The 20,294-nt window shown below is 52.0% G+C and overlaps 2 protein-coding genes across 5 annotated transcripts in view; both read right to left on the bottom strand.

Moving 5' to 3' along the window:
* Nucleotides 1–1,124, bottom strand: part of ULK1 (unc-51 like autophagy activating kinase 1) — a 29,542-nt gene extending 28,418 nt beyond the window's left edge. For all 4 annotated transcript variants that reach the window (XM_050747679.1, XM_050747681.1, XM_050747680.1 and 1 more), the window contains exons 1-3: nt 1,004–1,124; nt 386–478; nt 261–302 (exon numbers count right to left, since the gene is read on the bottom strand). In XM_050747679.1, coding sequence (XP_050603636.1) covers nt 261–302; nt 386–478; nt 1,004–1,114 — 246 coding nt within the window. In that variant the 5' untranslated portion in view covers nt 1,115–1,124. The remainder of the gene's footprint in view (nt 1–260; nt 303–385; nt 479–1,003) is intronic.
* The window catches only part of EP400 (E1A binding protein p400), a 231,973-nt gene that overhangs the window by 194,556 nt on the left and 17,123 nt on the right, over nt 1–20,294 (bottom strand). The gene's annotated exons all lie outside the window — the stretch shown is intronic.

Raw genomic sequence — 20,294 nt, 5'->3', positions numbered from 1 at the left:
GGAAGGGATGCCTGGTCAGGAGAACTCAGCCCTGCCCTCGGGGCGCCCTGCGGCCCAAACACCCCCTCCCCGGTCTCACAGCTGGGGAAGTCACAGCAAGAGCCAGCCCCAGCCCAGGCCTGGACCCAGGATGGAGTCTCCAGGGGCCCAGTAGACCCCAGCCTGGACAGGCTCAACACCAGTGCTCACCAGGGGATCCAGCACCTGGGGCCACAGTCCCCCATCCCCGTCCCCGGCAGACAGCAGCCCGGAGGCCTTACCTGGAAGTCGTACAGGGCCACGATGTTTTCATGTTTCAGTTCCTAGGACAGAAACCCAAGTTTCTTATCAGTGTGGGGAGGGGGGCTCGCCCTCGCCCACACACCCTCCCCAAGCACTAGCTCACCTTCAGGATTTTGATTTCCTTCCCCAGCAGGGTCTGAGATTTGGCGAGGTTCTTCTTGTTAATGCACTTGACGGCGACCTCCAAATCGTGCTTCTGAAAGCCAAACGTGCAACTTCAGGGCCAGGGCTGCCCCTCGCAGGCCTCCCCCAGACCCCACACCGCACAGGTGGGACCCTGAGATGATCCCGGTTGGGTATCCCGGGACTGGAAGGCCGAGTGGGGAGCCAGGTTGAGGATCGGGCTGGGGGTCCTGGGGTAGGGATCCAGCCTGGAAAGCCAGGCTGTGGGACAGGGCGCGGGGTGTCCCGGGGTAAGGGTTTGGACAGGAAAGTCGTGCTGGGGGTCTCGGAGTGGGGATCTGGGCTGGCAAGCCAGGCAGTGGATCCTGAGGTGGGAGTCGGCCTGGAAAGCCCGGCAGGGGATCTCGGGGCGGGAGTCTGTACTGGATAAGTCGGGCTGGGGGTCGCGGGGTAGGGATCCTGGGGTGGGGGTCGGCCTGGAAAGTCGGGCGGGACTCTCGGGCGGCGTGGGGGGGGGGGGGGGGCCGTCCCGGGATAGGAGGGAATCTCGGGGCGGGGATGCCGGGGCAGGGGATCCCGGGCCGGACGGGGGCCTCACCTCGCGGTGGCGGCCCTTGAAGACCACCGCGAAGGCGCCGTGGCCGATCAGATCCTTGCGGGAGAACTCGAACTTGCCCACGGTCTCTGTGCCGCCGCGGCCGGGCTCCATGGCGCGGGCGGGCCGGGGGCGCGGGGCCGGGGGTGGCGGGCCGAGGCGCGGGGGACTCAGGCGGAGGCGCGGGCCGGGACGGGCGGGCCGGGGGCGCGTGGCCGGGGGCGCGGGGCCGGGCGAGGGCGCATCTCCGGGGCCGCGCGCCCCATCGGGCAGGCCGGGGCCGGGTCCCAGCCCCGCGGGCCAGGCGGGGTCCGAGGGTCGCGCTTCCACCGGCGCCTGTGCCGCGGCACTCTTCCCGGGCTGCTAATCCGAATCCAGATCCGACTCCGACTCCGACTCTGGCTCCAACTGGGGCCCGGCTCGGCCCCAACGGAGAAACAAAAGAGCCGCGGCGCCCGGGCCTCACAGCCTGAGACGCCCGCGCAGCCGCACTGCGCGCCGGGCCGGGGGGCGGGGATGGGGCGGGGCCTGCGGGACGGGGCCGGACGGGGCGGCAGAGCCGGGCGTGACCAGCCAGCGGGGGGCGGGGAATGGGGCGGGGTATGGGCGGGGAATGGGGCGGGGAACGGGGCGGAGTATGGGGCGGGGAACGGGGCGGGGAATGGGGCGGGGCCTGTCGCGCGGGTGGGCGGCTGGGCCAGACCCTCGTGGGGTCGGGTGGGCTGGGAGTGGGTGGGGCCAACAGCGGACCCGTCCGGGTGAGGGCAGAGAGGAGCGCTGACCTGGGAGCGGGCCACGGGGATCCGTGTTGATTCCTTGCTCCACTCCCTGCCACGCCCCTTCCCCGCCCCACTTCTTGTCTGCTTCCCTCCATCCCTTCCCCTCTCTCCGTCCCCCTCCCTCCTTTTCCCCCTCCCTCCTTTTCCCCCTCCCATCACCTGTCTCCCTCCCTGCCCCCTACCCTCCGCCCCCTCCCATGCCTTCACCACTGCTCCCCTCCCGCCCCCACTGCCTGTGCTCCTCCCTCCTGTCTCCCCTCCCTGCTCCCCTCCCTCCAGCTCCCTGTTCCCGTTCTACAGGAGAATGGAGAGCAGGCGTGGGAAATGTACCCAAAACGGGGGACTGCGTAGAATTAATTCTTAGAAATAGAATGGCTGCGTTAGAGGTTACGTACTTAAAGTTGCGTTCCATAATGCCAAATTGTAAAAAAAAAAAAAAAAAAAAAAAAAAAAAAACTCGTAGACCAAAAAGTTGTCACCAAAACCTACGACATAGCCCATAAATCGGCTGGGCAGGAAAGGTTAGCTAGATGGGCTGTGCATCGGTCCTATGGAACAGTGCACAGAGGTAAATATACCTGTGCTCAAGGGTGAGTTCTTCAAAGATTGTAATTAAGTAAAAGCAAAATACGGAACAGGGCACTGTACTGTCCGTTGTTTGTTTTGTTTTGTTTTTTGAGACGGAGTCTCGCTCTGTCGCCCAGGCTGGAGTGCAGTGGCCGGATCCCAGCTCACTGCAAGCTCCCCCCCCCGGGGTTCACGCCATTCTCCTGCCTCAGCCTCCCGAGTAGCTGGGACTACAGGCGCCCGCCACCTTGCCCAGCTAGTTTTTCGTATTTTTTAGTAGAGACGGGGTTTCACCATGTCAGCCAGGATGGTCTCGATCTCCTGACCTCGTGATCCACCCGTCTCAGCCTCCCAAAGTGCTGGGATTACAGGCTTGAGCCACCGCGCCCGGCCCTGTCTGTTGTTTTAAGAAAGCCATAGGAGTGGGGTGTGTGTGTGTGTGTGTGTGTGTGAAACGCCTGGATGTGTACATGATCGTTCCTAACTATAATGTCCGCTAACTCATCACTTAGCCCAAGCAGTGCTCTTTCCAGCTATTAGTGCATTCATTCAGTGATTCCACGAGGCACTTGCTATTATATCCCTATTTTACCGATGAGAAAATCAAGGCCCAGAAAAGTTAGGGAGTGTGTCCAAACTCACGCTGCCCGCAGCCAAAAGAGCCCGGTGGCTCACTCACAGAAGACACAGTCAACAGCGATTGCGCTGGTGGGAAGACTGGGGAAGACTCAGTGCTGTTCACCGGACACATTGTGTGCTAGTTTGAATGGCTTTCACCACGTGCAACCGCTGCTTTTGCAAATGCATGATTCTAAACAATGCTCACCACCCCAGCCTTCAGCACAGTCCCAAAGGAACAGCCCAGAAGCACACACTTCAGCCAGGACCCTCCATGCTGCCTCCCAGAGCAGCCCAGCAGCTGGACAGCCTGATGCCGACCCTGGGATGGGTCAGCAAGTCCTGGATGCCTTTTACCTGCACTCAGTTCATCCTCCAGGCCCCAGGACACACAGACCCTGCCCCTGGGCTGGGGGCCAGAAGCCACCGAGCTGGAAGGCACAAGAGGTCTCCTGGCCCACGATGTCTGTTTTCCAAATGAAGAGGTTCCCCAGTGCCCTGTGGTCAGCCATAGCATTCACTCACGTCCTGGTTCACCGAGCGAGTGTCTTCTGCACACCGGCCTGCGAACCAGAGTGTCTTCTGCACACCGGCCTGCCGGGAGAGCAGACGCTGCGAGGTAAGTGCTGCAGTTGACACAGTGAGAACAAGACCCACCTGCAGGAGCTTCCAGCGCTTAGGGGTGGGGGACAAGAAGAGCAATAATTGTACCATCCGTGGCAAAACTGCAACAGAAAAAATGAGTGAACAGGTGGCTAAGTGCTGAGGTGATCAGGGCACACCGTAAGGGCCGAGATTGCTAGAGATGGCAAAGCCTGTACTCCTGGAAAGACCCAGGGAACCCCAGCCCAGCCCACCCTGGCCTGGAAAGTCAAGCTAAGGGGGTCTTCACCCCAAACGCAAAGAAATACCCAGGAAGAGTTTAGGAGAGGGTGAGATGGCAAGATGGGATTTGCATTTGGAAACCGTTACTAGGCCCACCAAGAGAGGAAGTGTTTCTTTTTTGTTTTGTGCGGTCTTATTAAATGTTTTATTCTTTTTATAACTTTTAGGTTCAGTGGTATGTGGGCAGGTTTGTTATACAGGTAAATTAGGGTTCACGGGGTTTGATGAACGGATTATTTCATCACCCAGGTTATAAGCAGAGTGCCCGAGAGAGTACCCCATAGGTACTCTGCTTTTTTTTTTATCCTCTCTCAGCCTCCCAAAGTGCTGGGACTGCAGGCGTGAGCCACCACGCCCAACCCATCTTAACCATTTTTAAGTGCACAGTTCAGTGACATTAAGTACAATCACATTGTTGTGGGCCGGCTGTGGTGGCTCACGCCTGTAATCCCAGCACTTTAGGACGTTGAGGCAGGAGAAATTATTTTTTGATCCTCTCTCCCTCCTCCCACCCCCGCACCCTCAAGTGGGACCTGGTGTCTCTTGTTCTCTTCTTTGTGTCTGTACATTTTCAATGTTTACCTCCCACTTATAAGTGAAAACATGTAGGATTTGGTTTTCTGTTACTGTGTTAGTTCGCTTGGGATAACGGCCTCCAGCCCCATCCATGTTGCTGCAGAGGACATGATCTCATTCTTTTTTATGGCTGTGTAGTATTCCATGGTGTATATGAACCAGTTTCTTTTTTTTTGAGACAGGATCCCACTCTGTCACCCAGGCTGGAGTGCAGTGGCTTAATCTCTGCTCACTGCAGCTTTGACTGCCTGGGCTTAGGTGACCCTCCTGCCTCAGCCTCCCGAGCAGCTGGGATTACAGGTGCATGCCACCACACCCCACTAATTTTTGTATTTTTTGTAGAGATGAGATCTCACAATGCTGCCCAGGCTGGTCTCAAACTCCTGGGCCCAAGTGATCCTCCTGCTTCGGCCTCCCAAACCGTTGGGATTACAGGCGTGAGCCACTACGCCCGGCGGAGGGCTTATGTCTCTAATCCCAACGCTTTGGGAGGCCAAAGCGGGCTGATCACCTGAGGTCAGGAGTTCGAGACCAGCCTGGCCAACATGGAGAAACCTCGTCCCTACTAAAAATACAAAATTAGCCGGGTGTGATGGCGCATGCCTGTAATCCCAGCTACTCTGGAGGCTCAGGCAGGAGAATTGCTTGAACCCAGGAGGCAGAGGTTGCAGTGAGCCGAGATCGCGCCATTGCACTCCAGCCTGGGAGACAAGAGTAAAACTCCACCTCAAAAAAAAAAATTAAAAATTAAAAATTAAACAACAGACATAAGCCACCACACCCAGCCTCAGAATGTGTTTGTTTTTGTTTTTCGTTTTGTTATTTTGAGGCGGAGCTTCGCTTTTTTCACCCAGGCTCGAATGCCATGGTGTGATCTCGGCTCACGGCAACCTCCACCTCCCAGGTTCAAGCGATTCTCCTGCCTCACCCTCCCAAGTAGCTGGGATTACAGGCACGTGCCACCACACCCGGCTAATTTTTGTATTTTTAGTAGAGATGGGGTTTCGCCATGTTGGCCAGGCTGGTCTCGAACTCCTGACCTCATGATCCACTCGTCTCAGCCTCCCAAAGTGCTGGGATTACAGGCGTGAGCCACCACACCCGGCCCATCTTAACCACTTTTAAGTGCACAGTTCAGTGACATTAAATACAATCTCATTGTTGTGGGCCGGCCGTGATGGCTCACTCCTGTAATCCCAGCACTTTGGGAGGACGAGGCAGGAGAATTGCCTGAGCCCAGGAGTTCGAGACCAGCCTGGGCAACATGGTGAAACCCTGTCTCTATAAAAACATTGTTGTATAACTGTCACCACCATCCAGCTCCAGAACTCGTCCTGCTTCCAAAACTGAAACTCGTCCCTGTTGAAGACTCATTCCTCATTCCCCTCCTTCAGCCCCTGGCACCCACTCTTCTACTTTCTGTTTTTTGAAACAGAGTCTTGCTCTGTCACCCAGGCTGGAGTACAGTGGCATGATCTCCGCTCACTGCAACCTCCACCTCCCGGGTTCCGGCGATTCTCCTGCCTCAACCTCCTGAGTAGCTGGAACTACAGGTGTGCGCCATCACACCTGGCTAATTTTTGTATTTTTAGTAGAGATGGGGTTTCGCTATGTTGGCCAGACTGGTCTCAAACTCCTGAGCTCAGGTGATCCGCCCGCTTCGGCCTCCCAAAGTGCTGGGATTACAGGCGTGAGCCATGGAGGAGAGCCCACTCTCCTGCTTTCTGTCTCTGTGGTTCGACTCCTCTAAAAACCTCATATACATAGAATCCTACGGTATTTGTGCTTCTGTGACTGGCTTCTTTCACTGAGTATGATGTTCTCCAGGTTCATCCGTGTTGTAGTGTGGGGCACAGCAATTGATACCCCAAAATAGGGCGCTGCGACACACTGAACTGAAGAAAAGCGCTCACAGTCTCTCCAACCTCCCCCAGCTTCTCCCAAAGTCAAAGCTTCTTTATCGCCTAAGATCCAGACCCACCAAGGAGAGCAATTGTTTATTCCTTCCCCTCCCTGGAGGACCAAGAATGTGGCCACACCTGAACAGAGCCTTTCCCATCAGAGAACCACCTACGAGTTAGCCCTTTCCCTTCAGAGACAACCATCTGGGGGTTACCGTGGCTTCCCAGACACATTCATTCTCCCGGTGTATCCCCTCAACAGAGCTGCCCTTCTCCCCGCCTCCCATAACCTGCTGTGCTTCTGACCTCCCTGAGGGTGTGGGCAGTCGCTCTGTGATTCTCCCTGGATGCACTCGTTCCATAAACATGCATGCTCCTTCTCACCCGCTTTTTGTGAGTTCATTTTTCCACAGACCTTCCGCGGCTCAGCTGTGGCCCTTACGGTCCCGTGAGATGTGGCCCTTACAGTCCTGTGTGTCAGAATGTCCTTCCTTTTCAAGGCTGGATGATACCCGTTGTGTGGATAGACCACATTCTCTTTCTCCTCTTTCTTTCCCCCTTTTTTTTTTTGAGACAGGATGTCACTCTGTAGCCTAGGCTGGAGTGCAGTGGCAGGAGCCAGCTCATTGCAACCTCCGCCTCCCGAGCTCAGTTGAACCTTTCACCTCAGTTTCCCGAGTACCTGGGACTACAGGCGCACGCCTCCACACCCAGCTAATTTTTTCTTTTTTTTTTTTTTTTTTTTTTTTTTTTTTTTTTTTTTTTTTTTTTTTGAGACGGAGTCTCGCTCTGCCGCCCAGGCTGGAGTGCAGTGGCCCGATCTCAGCTCACTGCAAGCTCCGCCTCCCGGGTTTATGCCATTCTCCTGCCTCAGCCTCCTGTGTAGCTGGGACTACAGGCGCCCGCCACCTCGCCCGGCTAGTTTTTTTGTATTTTTTAGTAGAGACAGGGTTTCACCGTGTTAGCCAGGATGGTCTCGATCTCCTGACCTCGTGATCCGCCCGTCTCGGCCTCCCAAAGTGCTGGGATTACAGGCTTGAGCCACCGCGCCCGGCCAGCTAATTTTTTCATGCTTTGTAGAAACCAGGTCTCAATGTGTTGCCCAGGCTGGTCTCCAACTCCCGGGTTCAAGCAATCCACATGCCTCAGCCTTCCAAAGTGCTGGGATTCCAGGCGTGAGCCACCGCGCCCGGCCCGGACCACATTTTCTTTGTCCATTTACCCACAGATGGACGCATGGTTATTTCCACCTTTGACTACAGGAATCATGCTGCTGTGCATGTGGGTACTGTTTCACCCGTCTGTGTGAAGAGATCACCAAACAGGCTTTGTGTGAGCAACAAGGCTGTTTATTTCACCTGGGTGCAGGTGGGTTGAGTCCGAAAGGAGAGTCAGCAAAGGGTGGTGGATTATCATTAGTTCTTACAGGTTTTGAGATAGGCGGTGGAGTTAAGAGCAATGTTTTGGGGGCGGGGGGGGATCTCATAAAGCACATTCTCAAGGGTGGGGGGAATTACAAAGAACCTTCTTCAGGGTGGGGGAGATTACAAAGTACATTGATCAGTTAGGGTGGGGCAGAAACAAATCACAATGGTGGAATGTCATCTGTTTAAGACTATTTTCACTTCTTTTGTGGATCTTCAGTTGCTCCAGGCCATCTGGATGTATACGTGCAGGTCACAGGGGATATGATGGCTTAGCCTGGGCTCAGAGACCAGGTAACTGTTTGGGTCCCTACCTTCACTTCTTTGGAATATATACCCAGGAGCAGAATTGCTGGATTGTAGGGAATGTTGTTTAATTTCTTCAGGAACCTCCACGCCATTTTCTACAACATCCGCACCATGTTACCTTCCCCACAGCAGCACCCACGCGTCCCCATTCTCCACCGCCAACACTTGTTTTTTTCCATTAGTTCCTTTCAATAGTACCCATGGGTGTGAACTAATATCTCATTGTACTTTTTTTTTTTTTTGAGACAGAGTTTTGGTCTTTTTGCCCAGGCTGGAGTACAGTGGCACGATCTCAGCTCACTGAAACCTCTGCCTCCCAGGTTCAAGTGATTCTCCTGCCTCAGCCTCCTGAGTAGCTGGGATTACAGGTGCACGCCATGCCCGGCTAAATTTTTTTTTTTTTTTTTTTTTTTTTTTGAGACAGAGCTTTGCTCTTGTTGCCCAGGCTGGAGTGCAATGAGGTGATCTCAGCTCACTGCAACCTCCGCCTCCCGGGTTCAAGCAATTCTCCTGCCTCAGCTTCCAGAGTAGCTAGTACTATAGGCATGCACTACCACGCCCAGCTAATTTTTGTATTTTTAGTAGACACAGGGTTTCACCATGTTGGCCAGGATGGTCTCGATCTCTTGACCTTGTAATCTGCCCGCCTCAGCCTCCCAAAGTGCTGGGATTACAGGCGTGAGCCACCACACCTGGAGCTAATTTTTGTTTTGTTTTGGCTTTTTTTTAGAGACTGAGTCTTGCTCTGCCACCCAGGCTGGAGTGCAGTGGCACAATCTCAGCTCACTGCAACCTCTGCCTCCCGGGTTCAAGCAATTCTCCTGCCTCAGCCTCCTGAGTAGCTGGGATTACAGGCACATGCTGCCACACCCGGCTAATTTTTTTTTGTATTTTAGTAGAGACAGAGTTTCACTGTGTTGCCTAGGCTAGTGTTGAACTCCTGAGCTCAGGCAATCCGCCCACCTTGGCCTCCCAAAATGCTGGAATTATAGGAGTGAGCCACCATGCCCAGCCTACATTTTTTATTTTTAGTAGAGATGGGGTTTCACCATGTTGGCCAGGCTGGTCTCAGTGATCCTCCTGACCTCAAGTGATCCACCTGCCTCAGCCTCCCAAAGTGCTGGGATTCCAGGCGTGAGCCACTGCATCCGGCCTGACTGTGGTTTTGATTTGCATTTCTCTAAGGACTAAACTCTGATATTTTTTATCTTGCCCAAATTCTTATCTAAGGAGTCTGGAGAGTCATGCCCTACCCATAAATTCTCACCAGATGGGTTTTATTTAATCCTATATGTTGTGACTTACTTTTTTTTTTTTTTTAATTTATTTTTTTTTAGACAGAGTCTCTCTCTGTCACCCAGGCTGGAGTAGAATGGCACAATCTCGGCTCACTGCAACCTCTGCCTCCAGGGTTCAAGCAATTCTCCTGCCTCAGCCTCCCAAGTAGCTGGGATGACAGGCACCCGCCCCCACGCCCAGCTAATTTTTGTATTGTTAGTAGAGATGGGTTTCTCCATGTTGGTCAGGCTGGTCTCAAACTCCCAACCTCAGGTGATCCACCCGCCTCGGCCTCCCAAAGGGCTGGGGTTACAGGTGTGGACCATCACGCCCTGCCCAATTTTTGTATTTGTAGTAGAGAGGGAGTTTCTCCATGTTGGCCAGGCTGATGTCGAACTCCTGACCTCAGGTGATCCACCACCTTAGACTCTCAAAGTGCTGGGATTACAGGTGTGAGCCACCATGCTGGTTAGCCATATATATATATTGTTGTTGTTGTTGTTGTTGTTTGGGTTTTTTTTAGGCTGGAGTGCAGTGGCGTGATTTTGGCTCACTGCAAGCTCCGTCTCCCGGGTTCGCACCATTCTCCTCCCTCAGCCTCCGAGGGTAGCTGGGACTACAGGCGCCTGCCACCACGCCCGGCTAATTTTTTGTGTTTTTAGTAGAGACAGGGTTTCACTGTGTTAGCCAGGATGGTCTTGATCTCCTGACCTTGTGATCCACCCGCCTCAGCCTCCCAAAGTACTAGGATTACAGGCATGAGCCACAGTGCCTGGCCTGGTTAGCCATATTTTGAAGGCTCTGCAAAGCCCTCCTTTGTGGGGGAAAATTTGCGTCTGTAAAGAATCTCTATTAACATAGCTAGATCTTTTTCTTCCAGGCCCTCCCAATCCTAAAGAGATTAACTGAAAGTCTAGCATAGGAATTATTTGTCACTTATTGTCTCTAAGGGCAGCCACTGTAAGACCTCAAAGGAATTTTGACCTCCACAATCTTTCATCTTAACCTGAACATTTCCTTTCTATGGATCCCAGGTTTTTAGACAAACTTAACCAATTGTCAACCAGAAAATGTTTAAATTTACCTACAGCCTGGAAGCCTGCCCACCACCCCTTTGAGTTGTCCCGCCCTTCCAGACCAAACCAATGTCTTTCTTAAATGTATTTGATTGATGTCTCCTGCCTCCCTAAAATGTATAAAACCAAGCAGCACCCCGACCACCTTGGGCACAGGTTCTCAGGACCTCCTGAGGCTGTGTCAGGGGCAAGGGTCACTCGTGTTTGGCTCAGAATAAATCTCTTCAAATATTTTACAGACTTTGACTCTTTTTGTCGACATTTGTATGTGCTTACTGGCCATTTCTCCTTTGGAGAAATGTCTATTCAAGTGCTTTGGCCATTTTGTAATCTGGTGGCTTGATTTTTTTCTGCTGAGTTGTAGGAGCTGGTTACGTATTCTGGATGTTAACTACCTGCTTTTGTAAATAAAGTTTCCCTGAAGCCGTGACCTGCGTTTATTGGTTGTCTGTGCCTTTTTTAGTGCTACTGACATCACCTTTGTAAAATTATGACTGAGACAGTGAAAGAGATATAACTTAACCAACTCCATCTTGCTTCTAACCTCCAAGCTGTCTTTGTTCATTCCTGGGCATAGGCTAAACTAACTTTGGGAAAATTTAACTTGTTGTTTATAGTTTAAAACAAAGACAGTAACAGCCCTTTCCCAAAGCAAACCTCCTTCTTGCCTGGGAACTAGTCTAACATTAGCCACGGGATTAGAAATTATGGTTTAGGAGTCATGCAGCTGGAGGCTACAAGATTCTGGCCCTCCCTACACTGCTTCTAAGATCAGTGCTTGAGAAATTTTGCAGACCCTGCACTTGATGGATCAGCTGGCTCCACCCAGATGGATAAATTGGCTTGTCTGATCTTGTGGCCCCGACCCAGGAACTGATTCAAAACAAGAAGACAGCTTCCACTCGCTGTGATTTCATCCCTGACCAATCAGCACTCCTGGCTCACTGTGATTTCAACTCTGACCAATCAGCACTCCTGGCTCACTGTGATTTCAACTCTGACCAATCAGCACTCCTGGCTCACTGGCTTTCCGCCACCCACCAAATTATCCTTAAAAACTCTACTCCCCAGCTGGGCGCAGTAGCTCACACCTGTAATCCCAGCACTCTGGGAGGCCGAGGTGGGCGGATCACGAGGTCAGGAGTTCAAGACCAGCCTGGCCATACCGTGAAACCCCGTCTCTACTAAAAATAGAAAAATTAGCCAGGCATGGTGGCAGGTGCCTGTAGTCCCAGCTACTCAGGAGGCTGAAGCAGAAGAATCGCTTAAACCCAGGAGGCAGAGGTGGCAGTGAGCCGAGACTGACCCCCTGCACTGCAGCCTGGGGTACAGAATGAGACTTCATCTCAAAAAAAAAAACACAACAACAAAAACCGCCAGGCACAGTGGCTCACGCCTGTGATCCCAGCACTTCAGGAGGCGGAGGCGGGCGGATCATGAGATCAGGAGATCAAGACCATCCTGGCCAACAAGGTGAAACCCTGTCTCTACCAAAAATACAAAAAAAAATCAGCTGGGTGTGGTGGCACATACCGTAATCCCAGCTACTAGGGAGGCTGCGGAAAGAGAATCGCTTGAACCTGGGAGGCAGAGGTTGCAGTGAGCCGAGATTGTGCCACTGTACTCCAGCCTGGTGACAGAGCTAGACTCTGTCTCAAAAAAAAAAAAAAAAAAAAATCAACTTTATCGAGGGGTATAATCCACATTACAAATAAAGGTTCACATTCTGGCTGGGCGCTGTGGCTCACGCCTGTAATCCCAGCACTTTGGGAGGCCGAGGCGGGCAGATCACGAGGTCAGGAGATCGAGACCATGGTGAAACCCCGTCTCTACTAAAAATACAAAAAATTGGTTGGGCGCAGTGGCGGGCGCCTGTAGTCCCAGCTACTCAGGAGGCTGAGGCAGGAGAATGGCGTGAACCCAGGAGGCGGAGCTTGCAGTGAGCTGAGATCGCCCTACTGCACTCCAGCCCAGGCGACAGAGTGAGACTCGGTCTCAAAAAAAAAAAAAAAGGTTCACATTCTAAGAGTTCAGTTCAGTGAGTTTTGACAAATGTACAAACCCGTTTATCCACTGCCAATCACCACAGAGCATTGCCATGGCGCAGAAGTTATCTGCTGCCCTTTCCCATTCAAACCCCACCCCAGGCCGACAGTGATATGTTTTCAACACTATCGATGACTTTGCATTTTCTAGAATCCCACAGAAGTGGACTCTGCAGCCCAGTCTCTTCGTTTGCATCTTGGTTTGGGCCCATGTGCACTCATCCCTCTGGCTGTTTCCATGGCTGAGCAGGATCCATCCTTTCCTGTGGCTGAGTGGGGGGTCATCCTTTCCGTGGCTGAATGGAGGCCCATCCTTTCCCGTGGCTGAGTGGAGGCCCATCCTTTCCTGTGGCTGAGTGGAGGCCCATCCTTAGGCACCTCCAGTGAGCAGCCTACATCCTCGGAGGATGGAAAATGGATTTGCCTCTTCACAGGCTTTTCTGGTTCTAGCTTTGGGCTATTTATGCGTGAAGCTGCTGAGAACATTTCCCGAATGTGATTTGTATAAATGCCTAGGAGTAGGATTCCTAGTCCTGAGGTCAGTGTCTGTGTAGTACCATAAAAACAGCCAAAAGGTTTTCTGGGCCTCAGGGCACAAAGGTGGGGCCCAGCAAGTGGGGGCCCAGAGAGCCCCCAGGACTGAAGCTGCCCAAAACCTCCCTTGAGCGCCCCAGGCTGTCTGTCCCCACTCCCACTGCCAGGAGCCTGCTCCAGGGCCAAGCGTGAGGCCCACCCTGCCTAGGGCTCCCTCATGCCCCTCCGGCACCGGCACCGCCAGGAGTCAGGGTGGACTGTCAAGCTTCCCTTCTTCCACTTCCTTCTCCAACACGCCCACCCCTCCTTTTTTTTTTTTGAACAAAGAGACTGAAGGCCCTAGGATCCAGCCTGGAGGCTCCGAGATCTACCTAACGTGCCCTCCTGGAGGACAAAGATTTTTTCAGAAAGAGATCAGAACTCTGACTTCTGCGGCTCTCTGGGGCTGGGCTGGGGAAGGGAAGCAGCTCCGGACGGGAAGGGGGTGTGGCTCCTCCTAAAGGAGCTGCGTGTTGTTCTGTTTTGTTTTTGATGGGATCTCCCTGTGTCACCAGTCTGGAGTGAGTTACATGATCTCCGCTCACTGCAGCCTTGACCTCCCAGCCTCCAGCGAACCTCCCACCTCAGCCTCCTGAGCAGCTGGGACTACAGGCGCACGCCACTCCAGCCATTTTTTTGTTTGTTTTTTTTTTTTTTTTGGTGGAGATAGGGGTTTCACCATGTTGCCCAGGCTAGTCTGGAACTCCCAAACTCAATGAGTCCTCCCACCTCGGCCTCTTGAAGTGCTGGGATTACAGGCGTGAGCCGCCAGGCACAGGCCACTGCATCCTCTGAGAGGTCTTCTTTTTTTTTTTGAGACGGAGTCTCGCTCTGTCGCCCAGGCTGGAGTGCGGTGGCACGATCCCGGCTCACTGCAAGCTCCGCCTCCCGGGTTCACGCCATTCTCCTGCCTCAGCCTCCCAAGTAGCTGAGACCAAGGCACCTGCCACCACGCCCGGCTAAGTTTTTGTATTTTTAGTAGAGACGGGGTTTCACCGTGTTAGCCACGATGGTCTCGATCTCCTGACCTCATGATCCGTCTGCCTCAGCCTCCCAAAGTGCTGGGATTATAGACAGGAGGCACCGCGCCCGGCCAGTCCTCTGAGGGGCCTTCTTATCGTCCCTCCCATTTTCCTGGTGGGATAACAGAGGCACACAGTATCCAGCCGAGGCTCCCTGTGGCACCTGGAGGGGACTTGGGCAGGTTCAAGCTCTCAGCTCTCTGACCCGCCCCAGGATTCAACCCACCAGGCAGGGGAGGATCCAGATGGCAACGCCAGGCTTTCAGCTCCTGTGTGTGACCACTGTTTGGGAAAATGCTCGGAATATGTAAACAATGACGCGGCTCGCACTTGGCTGTCACCTGGAGCCTCATTTACTAGGTCCACCCACGGATTACTTAATGATCCAGGGCAGGCTGGCAAGGTGGTTTCCCCGTGTAATCCCAGCATGTTGGGAGGCTGAGGTGGGCAGATTGCCTAAGCCCAGGAGTTTGAGACCAGCCTGGGCACCTTAGTAAGACCCTGTCTCTACTAAAAATTAAAAATTAGTCAGGCATGGTGGTGCACACCTGTAGTCCCAACTACTCAGGAGGCTGAGTGGGAGGATCACTTGAGCATAGGAGGTCAAGGCTGCAGTGAGCTTTGACTGTGCCACTGCACTCCAGCTTTCGTGACAAAGTGAGACCCTGTCTCACTCTGAAAAAAGAAAAAAAATCTAGGACAAGAGTCAGCAAACAACTGGACGCAGTAGTTCACACCTGTAATCCCAGCACTTTGAGGGGCCGAGGTGGGCAGATCATCTGAGGTAAGGAGTTCAAGACCAGCCTGGCCAACATGGTGAAACCCCGTCTCTACTAAAAATACAAAAACTAACCGGGCGTGGTGGCGGGGCACCTGTAATCCCAGCTACTTGGGAGGCCAAGACAGGAGAATCTTTTGAACCTGGGAGGCAGAGGTTGCAGTGAGCCCAGATCGTGCCATTGCAGTCCAGCCTGGGCAACAGAGTGAGACTCCATCTCAAAAAAAAAGAGTCAGTAAATGTTTTCTGCAAAGGGACAGGTAGTATACATTTTCAGCTTTGCAGCCACACAGCCTCTACTGCAACTGCTTAACACTTTGCAATCGTAGTGTAACCGCCCAAGGGGTTCACTTTGCCCACTGCCTCAACAGAGCTGATTCATCAAGACAGGGGAATTGCAATAGAGAAAGAATAATTCAGCTGGGCGCAGTGGCTCACGCCTGTAATCCCAGCACTTTGAGAGGCCACGGTGGGTGGATCACCTGAGGTCAGGAGTTCAAGACCAGCTTAACTAACACGGCAAAACCCCGTCTCTACTAAAAATACAAAAATTAGCCAGGCATGGTGGCACACACCTGTAGTCCCAGCTTCTCGGGAGGCTGGGGCAAGAGAATCACTTAAACCCAGGAGCCGGAGGTGGCAGTGAGCCGAGATCGCGCCATTGCACTCCAACCTGGGCAACAGAGCGAGACTGTCTCCAAAAACAACAACAACAACAACAACAACAACAACACAACGAAAAAGAGAAATTCACGCAGAGCCAGCTGTGTGGGTGTTTTATCATCACTCAAATCAGTCTTCCCGAGCATCTGGGGAGTAGTTTTTGTTTTTTCTTGTGGTTTTTTTCCACACACAATGTGGGTGAATCTTGAAAACGTGATTCTTGTGAAAGAAGACAGATGCAAAAGGACACATTGAGAGACAGAACTAGCTGGATTTCCTGGGCCAACTAAGAATCCCTAAGCCTAGCTGGGAAGGTGACCACATCCACCTTTAAACACGGGGCTTGCAACTTAGCTCACACCCGACCAGTCAGGTGTGAGTAAACACAGCTCACTAAAATGCTAATTAGGCTAAAACAGGAGGTAAAGAAATAGCCAATCATCTATCACCTGAGAGCACAGGGGGAGGGACAATGATCGGGATATAAACCCGGCAACGGCAACCCCCTTTGGGTCCCCTCCCATTTTATGGGAGCTCTGTTTTCACTCTATTAAATCTTGCAACTGCACACTCTTCTGGTCCGTGTTTGTTACAGAGCTGAGCTTTCGCTCGCCGTCCACCACTGCTGAATGCCACCGTCGCAGACCTGCCACTGACTTCCACCCCTCCGGATCCGACAGGGCGTCCGCTGTGCTCCTGATCCAGCGAGGCACCCATTGTTGCCCCCGATTGGGCTAGAGGTTTGCCATTGTTCCTGCATGGCTAAGTGCCCAGGCTCATCCTAATCGAGCTGAACACTAGTTGCTGGGTTCCACGGTTCTCTTCCGTGACCCACGGCTTCTAAGAGAGCTATAACACTCACCACATGGCCCAAGATTCCATTCCTTGGAATCAGTGAGGCCAAGAACCCCAGGTCAGAGAACAAGAGGCTTGCCGCCATCTCGAGAGGGTTGCCACCATCTTGGGAGGTCTAAGAACAAGGACCCCCACCCCATAACATTTTGGCAATCTTGAAGGGAACTCCAAAGCAGTGAGTAATATTGGACCCCTTTTGCTTGCTATTCTGTCCTATCCTTCCTTAGAATTGGAGGAAAATACTGGGCACCTGTTGGCTGACTAAAAACACTGTACTTAAGACTCAGGTGTGAGGCTGTCTGGGAAAGCGCTTTCTAACAACCCCCAACCCTTCTGGGTTGGGAGCGCGGTCTGCCCGGAACCAGCTTCTGCTTTCAGTTTCTCTGGGGAAGCTGAGGGCCGACTAGAGGCAGAAAACTGTCGTCCCGAACTCCTGTCATTAGCCGGTTGAGATTATGGTGTGGCCACAAGTCTCTACTCAATAATCGCCCATATGTGCACCCCTCCCTTTCCTTCTGACCCATACCTCCTGGGTCCTGACCACGACATTCTCCTTACCTCTGAATCTGCTTCCTCTGATCCCTGCCTCCTGGACGCTAATGCTTCAGACTTTCACTTCCTCTCCCAAGTATTAGAGCAGGTTGTATCTCCAAAGGGATCTAAGGAAGCTCTATGCTGGGTCCTTAGGCCCCTAGGCTATGAACCCAGGGAGTCTTGTCCCTGGTGTCCCTCCCAATTTAGGCATACAGCTCTTGACATGGGTAGTTATGTGGGACCCGTTCCCCACCACCCTTGCCAGGGCCTTAGAACTGATAACCCAGTACTGTAACCACTGGAACTGTGTCTACAACAACGTAATAGATCAGGGTGAAATACTGTAACCACTGGAACTGTGTCTACAACAAGGTAATAGATCAGGGTGAAATACTGTAACCACTGGAACTGGGTCTACAACAACGTAATAGATCAGAGTGAAATACTGTAACCCTGGAACTGGGTCTACAACAACTTAATAGATCAGGATGAAAGCAAATTGAGTAAATAAAAGGGAGGCGCATATTCCTATAGTGGCACATGGGGGCAACGAGAGAACGTCCTTCCACTGTGTTTCCAAAAATCCATCTACAAAGACAGAAAGGAGAAAGTAAGAGAGAAAGATAGAAGTAGTAAAGAAAAAACAGTGTACCCTATTTCTTTAAAAGCCAGGGTAAATTTAAAACTTATAATTGACAACTGAAGGTTTTCTCTATGACCCTATAACACTCCAACACTACTTTGTTGTCAGTGTAAATAAGGGTGTATCCTGAAAGTACTGAGGTCCCCGAACAACCAGTAGCCTTCCTATCAAAAATCCTTAACCCAGGAACCCGTGGGTGGCCCAAATGCATTCGATCTATAGTGGCAACTGCTTTGCTAACAAAAGAAAGTAGAAAATTAGCCTTTAGAGGAAACCTCATTGTGAGCACACCTCATCAGTTCAGAACTATCCTAAGTCAAAGAAGCAAAAAGGTAGCTTACTAACTCAAAAATCTTAAAGTATGGGACATTCTGTTAGAGAAAGTTAATATAACATTAACCACTGATAATTACCTTAACCCAGCAGATTTCCTAACAGGGGATTTAAATCTTAATTACCCTACAAAGGTCTGACCAGACCTAGGAGGAACTCCCTTCAGGACAGGACAATAGATGGTTCCTCCCAGGTGATTGAGAAAAAAACACAATGGGTGTTCAATAATTGAGAGAAACTCTTGTAGAAGCAGAGTTAAGAAAATTGCCTAATAATTAATCTGCTCAAATGTGGGAGCTGTTTGCGTTCAGCCAAGCCTTAAAGTACTTACAGAATCAAAAAACTCTACCTCAATCCTGACTCAAAAGGTTACCCACACCCTCTCTGAAATGAATTTGCATAAGAACTGTTGTTTGTAGGAGTGCATCTTGATGCAGCAGCTGGGTTATTATGAAATACTCAGGAACCCAGCTCAGCTCTAGAACTCACCCCCAGTGCAAAGGCAGTGTCAGGCACGCTGGTAAAGGACCACTAGAATCCAGCAGCCCGGACCCACCTTTGTGGTCGAGAAAGGCGGGAAAACAGGTCCAGGACCTGTTACCTTGGTGAGTGTAACTAATCCAGTAAGCAGAGGTCTGTGGGTGGTTACGCACCATGGAAAGGAATAAGCACTAGGACCATAGAGGACGCTGTAGGACTCATGCTCATCGGAAAACGACTAGGGGTGCTGGCATCCCTATGTTCTTTTTCCAGATGGGAAACATTCTCCCAAGGCAAAAATGCCCCTAAGATGTATTCTGGAGAATTCGGCCCAGCCAGAGTGAATGTACCTTTTTCCCTCTTAGACTTGAAACAAATTAAAATAGACCTAGGTAAATTCTCAGACAACCCTGATGGCTATATTGATGTTTCACAAGGTTTAGGACAATCCTCTGATCTGACATGGAGAGATATAATGTCACTGCTAGATCAGACACTAACCCCAAATGAGAGAAGTGCCCCCGTAACTGCAGCCTGAGAGTTTGGTGATCTCTGGTATCTCAGTCCGGTCAATGAGAGGATGACAACAGAGGAAAGAGAACGATTCCCCACAGGCCAGCAGGCAGTTCCCAGTGTAGACCCTCACTGGGACAGAGAGTCAGAACATGGAGATTGGTGCCGCAGACATGTGCTAAACTGCGTGCTAGGAGGACTAAGGAAAACTAGGAAGAAGCCTATGAATTATTCAATGATGTCCACTATGACACAGGGAAAGGAAGAAAATCCTACCGCCTTTCTGGAGAGACTAAGGGACGCACTGAGGAAGCACACGTCCCTGTCACCTGACTCTATGGAAGCCAACTAATCTGAAAGGATAAGTTTATCACTCAGTCAGCTGCAGACATTAGAAAAAAACTTCAAAAGTCCGCCTTAGGCCTGGAGCAAAACTTAGAAACCCTATTGAACTTGGCAGCCTCGGTTTTTTATAATAGAGATCAGGAGGAGCAGGTGGAACGGGATGAACGAGATAAGAAAAAGGCCACCCCTTTAGTCATGGCCCTCAGGCAGGTGAATTGTGGAGGCTCTGGAACGGGGAAAGGCTGGGCAAGTCGAATGCCTAATAGGGCTTGCTTCCAGTGCGGTCTACAGGGACACTTTAAAAAAGATTGTCCGAATAGAAATCAGCCGCCCCTCGTCCATGCCCCTTATGTCAAGGGAATCACTGGAAGCCCCACTGCCCCAGGAGACGAAGGTCCTCTGAGTCAGAAGCCACTAACCAGATGATCCAGCAGCAGGACTGAGGGTGCCCGGGTCCAGCGCCAGCCCATGCCTTCACCCTCAGAGAGCCCCAGGTATGCTTGACCGTTGAGGGCCAGGAGGTTAACTGTCTCCTGGACACTGGCACAGCCTCCTCAGTCTTACTCTCCTGTCCCGGACAACTGTCCTCCAGATCTGTCACTATCTGAGGGGTCCTAGGACAGCCGGTCACTAGATAGTTCTCCCAGCCACTAAGTTGTGACTGGGGAACTCTACCCTTGTCCTTAGGTACATGGATGATTTACTTTTAGCCACCCGTTCAAAAACTTTGTGCCATCAAGCCACCCAAGTGCTCTTTTTTAAAATTTTTTATTTTTATTTTATTTTATTATTTTTTTTGAGACGGAGTCTCGCTCTGTCACCCGGGCTGGAGTGCAATGGCCGGATCTCAGCTCACTGCAAGCTCCACCTCCTGGGTTCACGCCATTCTCCTGCCTCAGCCTCCCGAGTAGCTGGGACTACAGGCGCCCGCCACCTCGCCCAGCTAGTTTTTGGTATTTTTTAGTAGAGACGGGGTTTCACCATGTTAGCCAGGATGGTCTTGATCTCCTGACCTTGTGATCCACCCGTCTCGGCCTCCCAAAGTGCTGGGATTACAGGCATGAGCCACCGTGCCAGGCCAATTTTTTATTTTTTTT

The sequence above is a fragment of the Macaca thibetana genome, chromosome 11 (assembly GCF_024542745.1).
Source record: "Macaca thibetana thibetana isolate TM-01 chromosome 11, ASM2454274v1, whole genome shotgun sequence".
NCBI classification, from domain to species: Eukaryota; Metazoa; Chordata; class Mammalia; order Primates; family Cercopithecidae; genus Macaca; species Macaca thibetana.
This window is presented reverse-complemented; position numbering and strand designations above follow the sequence as displayed.